The 14,133-nt window shown below is 45.6% G+C and overlaps 1 protein-coding gene across 6 annotated transcripts in view; it reads left to right on the plus strand.

Annotated features, from left to right (window-relative positions):
- Window positions 1-14,133, plus strand: part of CEP250 (centrosomal protein 250) — a 36,897-nt gene that overhangs the window by 7,529 nt on the left and 15,235 nt on the right. For all 6 annotated transcript variants that reach the window (XM_055813502.1, XM_055813503.1, XM_055813498.1 and 3 more), the window contains exons 10-23: window positions 127-305; window positions 719-901; window positions 1,842-1,986; window positions 2,268-2,414; window positions 2,604-2,834; window positions 5,029-5,222; window positions 7,453-7,580; window positions 7,781-7,950; window positions 8,725-8,904; window positions 10,088-10,222; window positions 10,563-10,706; window positions 11,160-11,461; window positions 12,740-12,899; window positions 13,680-13,992. In XM_055813502.1, coding sequence (XP_055669477.1) covers window positions 127-305; window positions 719-901; window positions 1,842-1,986; window positions 2,268-2,414; window positions 2,604-2,834; window positions 5,029-5,222; window positions 7,453-7,580; window positions 7,781-7,950; window positions 8,725-8,904; window positions 10,088-10,222; window positions 10,563-10,706; window positions 11,160-11,461; window positions 12,740-12,899; window positions 13,680-13,992 — 2,611 coding nt within the window. The remainder of the gene's footprint in view (window positions 1-126; window positions 306-718; window positions 902-1,841; window positions 1,987-2,267; window positions 2,415-2,603; window positions 2,835-5,028; window positions 5,223-7,452; window positions 7,581-7,780; window positions 7,951-8,724; window positions 8,905-10,087; window positions 10,223-10,562; window positions 10,707-11,159; window positions 11,462-12,739; window positions 12,900-13,679; window positions 13,993-14,133) is intronic.

The raw sequence follows: 14,133 nt of genomic DNA on the forward strand, positions 1-14,133 counted from the left end.
CCCCTCATCACAGCTTTTGCCTTCAGGTGAGATGTCTCTCTGCCTGCGTCTTCTCCCTGCTATGTGGAGCCATCTTCCCTGCTCCTTATTGCTTGTTTGTGCTCTTTCCCTGCCCGTTCCTTGCAGGCCCTAAAAGAAGAGCTTTCTGCCAGACAGGATTCTATCAATTTCTTGCTGCACCAGCACAGACAGTGGGAAGAGAAGTGCAGGAAGCTGCAGCAAAGGGTTGAGCAGCTGGAGGAGGAATGCAAGATGTCCAGCAGCCACCAGCAGCACCTCCACTCTCTAGTAGAAGCACTCAGAAGGTGAGTGTTTCCTTCTTCTCCTTCATTCTAGAGGCAATCTGCTTCCAGTTTAGGGAGTTCAGAGGTGTTATGGGCAAAGAACTCACCTTCCCTACCACGTGTTTGGCACTTAAGCATCCTGCTGTCACTGCTTTTCATGCTCTGCTGTGAACCCTAAGGCTTTCTTGGAGATTCAGAGCAATTCGACATGCTGCTACTCTGCATTCTGTTCTTTGGGTGGTCTTTCCTAGCCACTGCTTCTCACTGAATGAAGGCAAAACCATGCCTTACTTTCTCTTCCCCTCTTCAATTACCTTGTGAAGGGAGGTGCAAGTTCTTTGTCACTGTATTCCCCACAACTCCATCTTGGAATGATGAAAATGGGATCTATGTTCAAGCCTCTTCATTCTTGTAACTGAGCCTTGTCTCTGCAGTGACTGTGCAAACCTCGAGAAGACCAGGGAAGACCTACAGCAACAGCTTGAAGTGACAGAGCGAGAAGCCTCGCGTCTGCGACAAAGTAACACCGAACTGCAGTTGAAGGAAGATTCAGCCCAGGGGGAAATGGCAGAGCAGCAACAGATGATGGAGAGAGCACGTAGTGACCAGGAGCTCCTGTGAGCGTTAAAGCTTTTTCTGGGCAAGGGTGGGCATTGCTGGACTTCGGGAGGCCCACTATATAAGAGGAATTTTGCATGCTTGCCATTTGTAGCATGGAAGGGTGAAGGGAGCATGTGGGCAGGTCTGGCTACCTCCTGACATGCAGCATAGCTGCCTCCTTGTACTTCCTTTATGACTCTAAAAAAGTCATGCCAAACCTGACCAGAATAGTTGATGACAGGCATAAACTGAAACAGGAGAGGTTCAGACTAGATTTAAGCAGAACAGAGAATTGAACAATGAAGGCAGTCATGCAGCAGAACAGATTCCTCAGAGACGTTGTGCAGATTCCATCCCTGAAAATTTGGAAGACCCAACTGGATAGAGCCTTGAGCAACTTGGACTGCTCCCATAGCTGACCCCAGCTGCTTTGAGCTGAAGATTGGGCTACAGGGCTCCTGTGGTCCCTGCCAGCCTGAATCATCCTGTGATCCTATGACTGTTGGATTGGAAAGTCATACGTCTCCTCCCCAGATAGAATGCAGGCTCTTTCATCATTTCACTGCTGAAGGCAGGAGTAATTGTGGGAGTATTAATCTGGTCTGAAAGAGTCTGTCTTACCCGAAGAAGAACTTTGGAAAGACTTATATCCGGTGTATCAAAAAGGAGAGAGAAAACTAACAGGGAGAAAGCTGCTAAGTTGAGTGTACCTGAACTTTCTGGAGGTGTTTTGTGATTCCTGGAAGCTTGTTTTACTTCCTCCATGACAAATGTTTCACCTACATCAATGAGAGAGTGAAGCATCTCTAGTCAGGAAATGCCAGTGTTCTTTAGGTGTAAATAGAAAGTGGTAGAAATCGTTCAAACTGCCATATCTGGAACATAGTATGTACTCTAGGTTTTGGAAATGAGAATGTTTTTACGTTAACATTTGTTTGTCTTTTCCCATTCTTATAGAATGAAGGACTTGGCTGTCCTTGAAGAGAAATATTCCTTATTACAGAATGAGTTGGTAGTTGCGAGAGAGACACTGGAGGAATTGCACCTTCAGAGGGATCTGCTGAAGCAAGAGAAACATGAGCTTACCATGGCACTGGAGAAGGTATGGTCACCTTATTCCTGGGCAGCACTTGTGGGAGAGGCAGCTGTGATAGGAAGACCACCACAGATGCTGTTTCTGTCAGTAGAAGAAAGGGACAATGTTGTTCTCTTTCTTGAAAAATTGTAATCAGACCACACAGGCTCTGGGATAGTTAGTCCCTGTGTGCTTACTGAGAGTGCTGAACTGGGAGCATGTCAGAGGCACATGGGTGATGTGGAGCTGCTGCCTGAGTTCAGAGATTGTCCTGCCTTTGTTGTCATGTTGTTCGTCTGTCTCTTCAGGCAGAGCAGTCAGTCGCAGAGTTGACAGGGGCTCAGAATAAGCTGAGTGCTGAAATAGCTGAGCTACGTGTCGCAACAGGGAACATGAGCAGTATCAATGAAGCTCTTGCATTGGATAAAGTGCAACTGAACACACTTGTGCTGCAGGTGAGCAGAGTTGCCAAAGATCTTGCCAGGTGTTTGTCTCCAGCTGCTGCTGTTGCTTCTCAGACTTCTTGCCTTCAGACAGCATGACCGAGTGAATATGGAAATGTTCCTCCGTTTTCTGTCCAAGCCAAACCTCCTGCCGAGTAAATCTTACTGTATTTTATTTCCTCTGTGCTTCTGTGATTGTAGCTGGAGCAAGAGAACGAAGTTCTGTCAGGTAAAGTGGGCGAGATGGAGAGAGCAAAGATCTCTGACCAGGAGAAGCTGAACTTGTGTAAGAGAACAAATGAAGAGCTCTGCGCAGAGAAAGCCCGCCTGGAGCAGCTGCTGAAGAAAGCAGAGGAGCAACAGGAGGGGCTGCAGGTACAGCTGACAATACTGGCAGAGGAGAAGGAAGAAACCCAAGAGAAACTCAGTCAGGTGAGACCAAAAACCTGGTGCTTTTGGGTGAGCATTTGGCTGCTTGGCTCAGTGAAGCTGGATCTGTTAGATTCTGCAGTGTTTTTGTCAAGGCGACCCTTGGGAGCACTGCAGGTCAGAAGGCTTTGTTTACTTCTTTTTGGAAACATGTTGATGGCTTGCAAAGCTTTTCTGCAATTCTCTGCATTTGTTCTCTGCTTCCACAGATTCTTCTAATCCACCTGTCTGTGTTGGCCTGTTTTTTGGCTTTTGATAAGTTGCAAAGAGATGATTGTGTTGTCCATGAATCTGAGTGGGGCTACTGCTCTCAAAATGTGGCAGAAGAAACAAGCTATAGCTTTTTCTAAGGCAAAAAACAGGGCTGCATGTTTCTATTTATGCTTTTTGTTGTGAAGTCTGCAGCTTTCAAAACTCCATTTGTCTGAGCAGGACAAAGCTGCAAGTCAATGTTTGCTGTCTCATGTTGCTAAGAATGGGGATGACATCCTGAAATTGTTGAAGTTGTATTTTAAGATGTACATACAACTTTGTGGCTTGAAAACTTCCTGGAGGAGAAGGTCCTGAGGGTGCTGGTTGACAGCCAGCTCAGTGTGAGCCAGCGGTGTGCCCAGGTGGCCAAGGAGCCAACAGCATCCTGGCTTTATCTGAAACAGGGTGGCCAGCAGGGCTAGGGTAGTGACCGTCCCCCTGTGCTCACACTGGTGCGGCCGCATCTGGAACCCTGTGTGCAGGATTGGGCCCCTTGCTCCAGGAGGGACATGGAGGGGCTGGAGCGTGTACAGGGATGGGCAGCGGGGCTGGGGAAGGGTCTGAGGCACAAGGCTGATGGGGGGTGGCTGGGCGAGCTGGAGGTGTTTAGCCTGGAGAAAAGGAGGTTCAGGAGAGACCTTATCGCTCCCTACAACTAACTGAAAGGAGGGTGTAGTAAGGTGGGGGTTGGTCTCTTTTCCCAAATAACAAGTGATGGGACAAAAGGAAATGGCCTCAAGTTGTGCCAGTGGAGGTTTAGATTGGATATTTGGAAATACTTCTTCACTGAAAGCGTGGTCAAACACTGGAACAGGCTGCCGAGGGAGGTGGTTGAGTCACCATCCCTGGAGTTATTTAAGGCATGTAGACATAGCACTTGGGGACATGGTTTAGTGGTGGAATGGGCCGTGTTAGGTTTACAGTTGGACTTGATGATCTTACAGGTCTTTTCCAACCTAAATGATTTTATGATTCTATGAACTGTTAGAGCCTCTTTAGGCTTTGAGGAAGAAGATGAGAAATAGGTGATCACACAAGACTTCACTCTGGACTAACTTATTTCAGTACCCTAAAAAAAGAGCTTGGGAGAGTCATGTCACTGAAGGAGACTAGGGAGTTTGTCACCATTTAACTGTCAGTTTCATAATATATAATATTGGGTATTATGGAATAACACTGAGAGAATTGTTTGTTTCTGATGGTCTGTTCTCTGTTAGATAGTCTTAGTTTAGGAGTACGCGGCATGTTTGGCAAATACACAGCAAAGGTGTTATACTGAAGAAAATAGTGGAAAAAGTCACTGTTAATCCTCAAGCTTGAATACCAGAGAGGTATATTAGAGAACTTCTAATAAGACAAGTAAACAGTATTGCGGACATGAACTACTGTACAAACCGTCTACCATCTCTCTGGCCCCTCAGCCAGACTTTCATAAATCGCTAAGTGACACTGCCATGCATCACCTTGTTTCATCCAACTACTTTACTCACTGAAGCAGGTGATATTTTGATCATTTTTTTTCCTAGAAGGAGAAGCCATGTGTATTTTCATTTTCTTCACTGAGCAGAAAAGTTGCTTTTGCTCAACCTTACCTGAAAATTTCCAACACTGGAGTAGATTCTGGTACAGTTTTACTTTGCAAGGCAGTTCTGGAAGACACAGTATTTTTGCATGAAACCGTAGTGTCTGGGGTACTTGTTTTTTTTTGTGAAGGAACTGTCTGGTTCCAGACAACTCAGTATGGCCTTACATATCACTCTCAAGTTAACAGTGCCAGTGCCTTTTGACAGCCCAGGGTATTAGTGCGGTACACAGCAGATGTTCTTAAACTTACAGCCCACAGTAGAGGAGCTTCTTCTCCTCCAGCTCATTTGGAAGTAGCACTGGCTGGCTCTGCACAGAACTCCGGAGAAAGGACTCTAACTGCATTTTGTCCTGCTTCCAGGTTTACCACCAGCAAGAGTCAGCTAGCAGTGGTCTGGAGCAGTTGCGCCAGGAGTCCTCTCGCCAAGGGCACGCACTGGCCAAGGTGACCAAAGAGAAGGAATTGCTGGTGCATGAGAAGGCTGCCCTAGAGGTGCGACTGGCAGCCATGGAGCGGGACAGACATGGCCTTTCAGAGCAGCTGGCAGAGGCCAGGTAAAGGCAGGGAGGAGACCCTAGGCGGGACTAGTGGTCTAGATTATTTAATGTTTGTAATTATAAAGGTAGTAATCATTACACAAGGATTGCATCTTGTGTGCTTTTCAGATGTTTTCAGCTTTCATGGACAGAAAATGGAAGAATCCTGAAGGGAAGGGGGGAAGTATACCGTGATTTTAATGTTATTTTTCTGACAGCTAAAGCTAGCAAAGCTCTCCTGAGCCTTGGGAGTATGTTTATGCCCCCTTGTACATTACTGTGTAAAGTCAGCAAGTCAGCTTGGCTCCGAACTGAGTAATAATTAAACCATGCAGACATTTATTGATACCTGAAGTTTCTTTCTGGTGTTGGTTTCTTGTTCTGTGCATTTGAACATAGACCTTTTCCTTATTGAGTAGTTTGACATGGGATCTTCAGAATTCAAGGCTGTTGCATACAGACATTGTGAGTAGGACACTGCCATTTAAGGTGAAGCTAGTGGCTCATGCTGAAAATGTTGAGGGCCTTCTGTTTTTAAGCTAACTCTTGTTAAGTATGGTGCAGGACCTAGAGTTGGTTAGACCAGCAGCAGGGAAACCTCTTTGGAATTCTTGCCAGTCTTTGAGGATTGTTGCCCATCATTGATGTCTGGGTCCTGTACTCCTTACCGCATGCTGTTTGGAGACAGATGTCACAGAGAAGTTACACGGGGAAGGAATAAGATTCAGTGCTTCTGCTGTATCAGGTGTGCTCAAATGGGACAAGTTCTGCTTTTCCCCACCAAAAAAAAAAAAGTTTTTCCTCCTCTTAGGAGTTTTTTGGAAGACTCCTGAACTTGCATAACTGTATGAATGATGTTTTAGAGGTTGTTTGTCACACTGCTTGACTTTTACACTTCATCACTCCAGAGTATGTTGTTAGCAAGGCTGATAAACACCACTTCAGCTTAGTGTGTTTTTTCAGAGCTGCTGCTTCACCTGAGCTCTAGCATCTCTTATTTGATCCAGCTGAATTATGTTTGGTTAGTTATTGGGCTGTTACTAAATGTTCAGCTCCTTTTTTTTTTTTTTGAGAAGGGATACATTATTTTTTTAGTAAGATAAATTGGTTATGAAGAACCTTTGGCAACAGATAACGAAAAATCGGCAACTATTCTTGCCAGATGTTGTTGTCAAGAGCCTTTTTTTTTGCTGTCACAGTTTTATACTCTTATCATTTCTGTTCTGTTTTAGAGATTGACTTTATTTATCCTTAAAATGGAGCATATTTACTTCAGACTGCCAGAGATTGGCATAATCAGAAATATGTGCTTGTTCTTGAAGATATATCTTCCATCGTCCATCAGAGTAGTGAAATCCTTCTTTGCGGGTTTTATTGTTGCACCACTCAGGTGCCCCTTTACCCTGAAGGGTGTTATCCTGACTGCGTCCCTGTACTAGTGAGGCAGTGCCATGTATTGTAGGAGCCTGGCTCAGCTGGTGCTGTGTTAGCTTAGGGAGGTAGCTGCAGCTCCTCGTTCCAAAATCTTGTGTGCCATATGCAGCAGTTGGCTGAAGTCTGTGCATGTAACAGTTTGCATCTGTGGTACTACAACTTCCCTTTTAAAGAGTGACAAGTGGCAGTAGCCCAAATTACTTAGTAACTTAAAGGTAGTGAGTTTTTCTCTTGAACTTCCAACAATTTAAACTGAAGCATAGATGTCTCTCCTTTCTGATAGTTTTTGTTCAATAAAATCTAGTTCTGATTTCTTACTCATGCTGCTACAAGCATAAGATTTTACTACACTATCTGATATATTTCTTCAGTCCCTTCTAAATATAGGGAGTCTGGAAAATTACCTGCCTATACCTACACTATGAACAGCGTTAAAAAGTCATGAGTCAGCCAGGGACATACTCTTACTCTTTCCCCCTGAAGAGCAACTAGAAAGTGCAGCTGAGATAGGCTGGGTTTTTGCTTGCTGACACAGACTTCATGGGCACGGCTACTCATGTGTCATAGATCAGACGACAGCAATTTAAGATTTGGTCATTGAGATCAAATTCGGCTGGGTGTTCTGTGTTGCGATAGGTCATAAGGAAAGCCTGGACATTCCCTCAGAGAGGCCTGCATCACTATTTTAAATGGTAGAAATGTATTTTTTGTATACAAGTTTCCATGCAACCCATTTTCTGTACTCAGAGGTAAGGCTCTCGAATGCCTTCTTACTGGAAAGAAACTAATTTCTCTTTGTATTCACAACTTGCAGGTCACTAAAGGAGACCCTGGAATCTAGCCTGTTTGAGGCTCAGCAGCGCTTATCTCAGCTGGAGATCACCAAGAGTCAGCTTGAAATCCAACTTCATGCAGTTACACAGGCCAAGGAGGTAATACAAGGTGAGAGCCTCATGTGCTTTGTTTCTGGTGATCCCCTGCCTAGAGAAGATGGTATAAAAATAGTTCTGTCTGCAGTGCTTCTGAGGAGTGAAGGAACTGGAGGCAGATCCCTCCTACACTGAAATTCAAATGGCTTAAGCTCAGTAAAGTCAGAACCATTGTTTGTGTAGACTGAATCTTGCCATTTGTCATGTTTGTAGGGGAAGTGAAGTGCCTTGAACATGAGCTGGAAGCTGAGAGAGCTCTCATGAAGCAGGAACGGGAAAACATGAAGCAACAGCTCATGCAAACAGAACAGCAGTATAACAATACCCTGAAACTTCAGGAAACTGATCATGGAGTGGAAATAAACAAGCTTCTGCAAGACCTGGTAGGAAACAATATGCTTCTGAATTCTTCAAGCAAGCTTTGTGGGCTAGCTTTAGAAGAATAATAGCCTGAGCATGTGAAATGGCAGCAGTCATCTGTCATAGGCCACATGTTGCAGTGGCTTATACTTGAAGGCACCTGAAGACCCACAAGACTATGCTGGGACAATAAATGCAGCCACAAAGTCACTGTGGGCATAAGACGAGTTCAACAGAAGGTTGGGTGGTCCCCAGCCAAAGCATGGCAGCAAAGGGGTAGGCTCTTCCCAGACTCCTGTCTACCATGAAGTAGACTCCTAACGTTTGCTGCCAGCTGCAGTCACAAGAACTTTGTTCCTTTCTTTCTGTCTTTTTGCAGTTGACAGAAGTATTATCTTTGGGCTTGAGGCATATGGAACAGGCCCCTTGTTCCTGGTACTTCAGTTGTTGGCTTCCCTTGTGAGTAGGGCATCAGGGTACTGGCCTGTTTCTCATCGTGCAGTCCATCTTCACCTTTCTATTGGTTTGAAGGGGGCTGAGCTTTGAAAATAGAAAGAAATCCTGAGGCGTGAGGTGCTAGGAAGCAGGCAGCCATCAGAGGAGGGGAAGGTGACACCACCTTTTCTTCCACCTGCTGACCCTCCTTTTAAGTTCCTCGGTAGGATGATTTATGGGGGGCACAAAGTCACTACTGTGCACTGTTCAGGTGGAGGTTTGTGGGAGGGATGAAGCTTCACTTTTTTTTTTTGAGGAGTTTGGCTGGGACTTTGTCTTGAAATCTCTTCTCCCCTCACCAGGCAAGGGAGCGGGAAGGGCGCAATTCAGAGCTGCAGGAGATGCGGGAGCAATGGGAAAAAGAGAAGGCAGAGAGAGAAGGGGAGCACGAGAAGAAGCTGTTTGATATGAAGGAGAGAGTTGCTACCATGCAAGCTCAACAAGAAGAGGAACTAATCAGAGTTGAAGATGCCAAGCAACAGGTAAGGACCGTGAAAGGAAAATTCGTGCGGTTTTTTGCAAAGCTAGAGCTGTGGGAGGTGGCTGGATATCAGGCTGTGTGGAGCAGTCCTGCATGTTCTCTACACTGAATTTGGTGAGGTGAAAGGTGTGCAAGGCTATCTTTGGGACTAGGAATGAGATCTTTCGTAGGAAGCCAGGCAGAAACGTCACCTTTCAGTTGAGATTTTCATGCTGCTATTGTGTTCGTTTTTTGTTGTTTTTTTTTTTTTTTTTAAGACTTACCTCAGAGTGTCTTCACAGTTCTCTTAACGGTCCTCTTTTGATGTGTACTGATTGCTTATAGCTTTTAACTACATTTAAGACCCAAGTGAGTTTGTTGGAACGAATCACCATGAGGATGGAATTTTTGTTTGGGGGGAACAGGGGGACATGGCAGGATTGTTGACAGAAAAAAAAAATGTAAAAGACTTCTGAAATATTGCTGAGCAGTAAAACAGGGTGTCTTCTGGGCTGTGTTTTAAGTCACTTCTTGGTAAGCTATTTTGTGCCCAGATCTTCTATGCCAAAGCAACCCTGTCATACACTGAGAGTCCTCCTTGTGTCCTACCCAAATTCCTCTTTGTGAAGACTGCCTAAGGACAGCAGTATCCCCAACTGTGTCTGCAGGTATTGAAGTGACAGGGCAGTACTCAGAGATGACAGTGTGTCCCTGTAAGGTCAGTACTTTACCAAAGTCTACTGAATACCTTAATACGGAAGTGAATATTTCACCAAACCCCACTTAGAATGGATTGGTTTTATGAAGGAGCTGCTAGTTTCAGCACTCCAGCAGCCTTGCATTTTCTCTACTGCTAACTGTGTGAAAAAGTCGCTATTGAAAGACCAGCAGGACACAGCAGAAAGTGAGGGGTGCCCTCACCAGTAAGGTGAGACATTTGAGAAATGCCACATATTTCCCTGTTAGATGACTGAGAGTTTGTTGGAGATTCAATCCCAGATGGACTGTGGATGGACCATGGGCCATGGATTGGCAGTTTATACTGCCAGTCTCACTTAGGAAGCTGTGTCTCCAAGGGGAAAGATAGTGACCAAGAGACCAGCAGCGTAGTGCTTTGAGAATGTATGAGCCCATCAGTCTTTGAGTCTTGCCACACAAATTTTGTATGGGAAGTTTAAACTCATCTTCTCTTTGCTTCTGTGCAGGTCCTGCTAGAAGAGGAGCGTGAGAAGAAAGCTTTATTAGAGACACTAGTCCAAACGCAGAGAGAGCTAAGAGACACCTGCCAGCAGCTAGAGCAGCTCAGGCAGGAGGTGAAAGAGCAGCAAGAGAATGGGCAGGTAAGTCTGACTAGTAGGGTAGATGGAAAGAACAGGCTGTTGACAATTGGACATAAGCTGAAAGAGGCTGAGAGTGCCAAGTAACAAAGTGAAGGGCAGTAACAAGGACATAAAACATTGTCCTGTGACTTGAGGCGACAGGGACTACTGCAGGCTCTGAAAGCACAGAGCCTGGCAAGCTCCAGAGATCAGCAACAGGAAGGAAGAGTTACACTGGAAGCAGAGCTGGGTAGAAAAGCAGAAAGAAGTGTCTGAATGAATGTGATTTTGAGACAGAAAGAGGGAAATGCTTAAAACTGATGGTAGGTCCCAATATCTTGCTCTCCGTTTGTGTTTACAGAACATGACAGAAATGCTGCAAGCAGAGCTGCAGGAAACTCACAGTAAGATCCAGGCAGCGGAGAAGAGGCACAAGGAAGAAATCAAAACCATCGGAGAGGAAATGGGTGTCCTACTTCAGCAGAGGGATGCTCTACAAAAACAGGTGACTGAAACAGCAATAGCTACTCCAGTCATCAAACAGGGGGTCTCTCCCTTTCTTGCCTTTCCATAGCAGAGCAGCAGGCTGATGGGTAGTCCCTCTGGCTGCCATCACACTGTGGTCTCCATCTCAGCTGGTCTGAGGGAGACGTACTGATCAGCTGAATCTCAGCTGCTGCCCTGGACAGGTGGGCCTTTTGCCTCTTTGCCTGTTTGCCAGAAATCAGAATGGATTTCTGCTGGCCTGTTACTACTAACCTTCTTTGTTAAGGTGGATTTTCAGGTGAACATGGTGACCCACTTAGATTTTTAAAGAAGTCGGCTGTATCGATTGTGAATGTGGTACTCTCATGATAGGGTGAAATTTGAACTTGTTCTTTCCCTTTGCTCACAGGATATGATATATCTGGCAGTGACAAGTTGTAGTCTTTGACTGTTTTGTTATGTTTTACTTGAGGTGGAAGAGTTGACATCTCAGCTAGCAGCCTCTGAAGAGTCCCAGCAAGTGACTGGCCGCAAAGCTCAGCAAGAGGTGAGCGAGGCACAGGAACTGTCAAGGCAGAAGGCACTGGAGGTTATGCACCTCCAGAAGATCTTAGAGGAGAAGAAGAGTCAATGGGAAGAGGTAGAACATCAGAACAAGGAGCTGCAAGCGTGTCTGCAGTCCTTGGAGGGGGAAAGGAGTCGATGGGAAGAAGTGGAGCATCACAACACAGAATTTCAGGCTTCATTGAAGGTCCTAGAGAGTGAAAAAGCCAGGTAAATGAAAGCCTGTGAGACTCTTCATTCTGTTTAGTGGATTCCCTCTTCCTGATCTTTGCATATGCAAGTGGCTTTGGCAGTATTTCCTAAAAAGCAGAGTTCTAAACTGTCCATGCAGATATGTTTCATTCTCTTGATGTTGTGTCTCATTTTCTTTTATTTTAATCTTTCAGTTACAGTTTTTCTGAGGACAATGGGTTTTGGAGTAGTCCTTTCCTTAAAAGGAGGTGGTTTTTTGTTAGGTTGGCATGTTGATACTGTTAAATGAAACTTCCATGGGTTTCAAACCTGAAACGCACCAAGGGAGGCAGGATGAGCTCCATATAATGAGCTAGGTAGATCCATCGGCTCCACCTTGGGTCCACTAAATTTGAAACATCTGGGATCTGTATCAGTGTTCCATCCTGATACCCTTGGTTGGCAGAAGCCATCTTAAAACGATGATTTTGAACTAAGTCAGATTCCCCTGTGCAGCACCCAACAAACAAGAATGTTTCTTACTGCCATCTGTTTCCCCCTTCCTCAAAAAATCTCAACAGGTCTCTGGAGGGGCTAAAGCAGGGTCCCTGCCAGCCTCAACAGTTAAAGAAGTTGCTGACTGTCCAAGGAATACAAGAAAGAAGAGAAAGGGTAGGTAGGCTACTTCACCTGGTCAAAGCACTGCCAGTCTTCAACGCGTATCTTCATTGAAGAAGAGAAATAAAAGGCAGTGCACTCCTGCTTCCCCTGTGCAGGATCCTCCATCTTCTGTAAGGATCTGAGTATTTCTTCCAAGCCTACATTACCACTTCTGGTATCGGCCTTCATTCCTCTAGCTGAAAGTAAAATGGATGCTGTCAAGTCTTACAAAACTCCCCAGAGATCACCTTGCCATCAGTTGCTGCTGTTCTTACCAGGACATACAAGCTAGGGGAAGAAAATGTCTCTTCATTATTGACAAAACCTCTCCCTTGGAGTCTCATTAGTAAAAAAAAAAACCCTTTCCTTTTCCATCATGTCTTCATTTCAAGACTTTGTTACATTTATATTCACATTCCCATCTCAAAAAAAAAAAAAAAAAGTTATTTAGCCAGTAATTCACCTTTCTTCTGTGGAAAAAAGCACAGTGGGCGAATGCTTGGGTGTGACTGCCAACCTGGCTTAGGGCTGAACAAGCAGCCTAGTTGTTTAGACAAATCTCAGTAAATAAAGCAATTTTCCCCTGGGTGGTGGAAGTACTAAGAGTTTATTAAACGTTATACCGTGTAATAATGAGTTGCTTGCTCTGTCTTTCAGGCTGACTTTGTCTCTGGAAGAGAAGGAAAAGAGCCTCAGAACCCTGGAAGAAAACAGCTTTGCCCAGCACAATGAGGTGTCTCGGCTTCTCTCAGCTGTTCACCAGGCCCAGCAGCTCCATTCGGACCACAGAAGAGAAATACAAGAGCTCAACAACCAGGTGACCTATACACTAGCATGCTCTTCTCCAGGGACACACAGAAAATCACCTTCAGCTTTTAGGCCCCAACTTGTTTCCTCTCCCAACAACATGCATTCCTTCTGTATTCTGCCCAGAGACTTTGCACACTGAGGTCAAGGCTGGATCAGCTATGATCTGCCTGTGTTCCCCGTATTCTGTCGTGGTTCATGGCATTAATTGTCTGAGGAGAGACAGAAGGCTCCTTTGGAGCTTCTCAGTATCTCTGTTGTAATTGTTGTCCCCCGATGGTGTTTCTACCTCTGCCAGGCACTGAGCAGTCTGGTGAAATAGAAATGATTATTGCAGTCTGTGGAAGGCACTTCCATCTCATCCAGTTCACCTGCATGTTGGAGATGCCCTGTAAAGGCTGTTGATTGTCTCCCCTTTACTTTTACCCCCAAGCATCCCTGGCAGCCCCATTCTCCATGCAGGGATGCTTGATCTGCTACCTCACGCTGCCAGCCGCCCACTCTCACCCTCTCATATACACACACAAGCACAGAGCTTTGCTTCTGAGATTGGAAAGCATGAAAGCCTGACAGTTCAACCATTCACCTATGGGTGAGGAAACTTTGGCCTCTTAGCCCCCAGATACCTGTCTCTAGCTTATTTTGCGCAGTTTGAATCCGTGGCTTTGTGCCTTCTGTTTCCAGTGTGTTTTTTTCTTGTAGTAGTTTATCCTTCATTCCTCCCCCTACTTCCAGCTCTGCTGCCTCAGTAGCAGCACTGTCCCTGAGGCTCTCTGCATCTGTGTTACAGATAGAGTCACTGCAAGAAGTAGTGCTGGAGAAGGAGGCTGGCTTGGCAGCTCGAGAGAAGCAGCTGCTGAAGGATCTGGAGGAGTCCCGAGCAAATGAACAGTGCTTGAGGGACTCTCTGCGCATGCTGGAGGCTGAGATGTCTGAACTGCGTTTGAGGCTTTGTAGCACAGAGAACAGAGCGAAGGCGTTGGCCACAGAGCATCAGCAGGCTAACAGGGCCCACTGTGATGCCCGATCCCAGCTGGACAAACTGCACTCGGCTCTCCACCGCATGATCAGGGACAGCAGAGACTTAGTCACTTGGAGTTCAGGTGAGTGTGGGAGGCTGGGTTAACAAGTCTGTAGAGCACATACAGGAGAGCAGATGGAGGAAGGCGTGGTTCTTTGTAATCCGGTCCTTTTGGTTTAGGCTGACTCAAGCCTTGGGAAGTCTTAGAAGCCTGACATCCCTG

Source organism: Falco peregrinus, chromosome 9 (assembly GCF_023634155.1).
Source record: "Falco peregrinus isolate bFalPer1 chromosome 9, bFalPer1.pri, whole genome shotgun sequence".
Taxonomy (NCBI): Eukaryota; Metazoa; Chordata; class Aves; order Falconiformes; family Falconidae; genus Falco; species Falco peregrinus.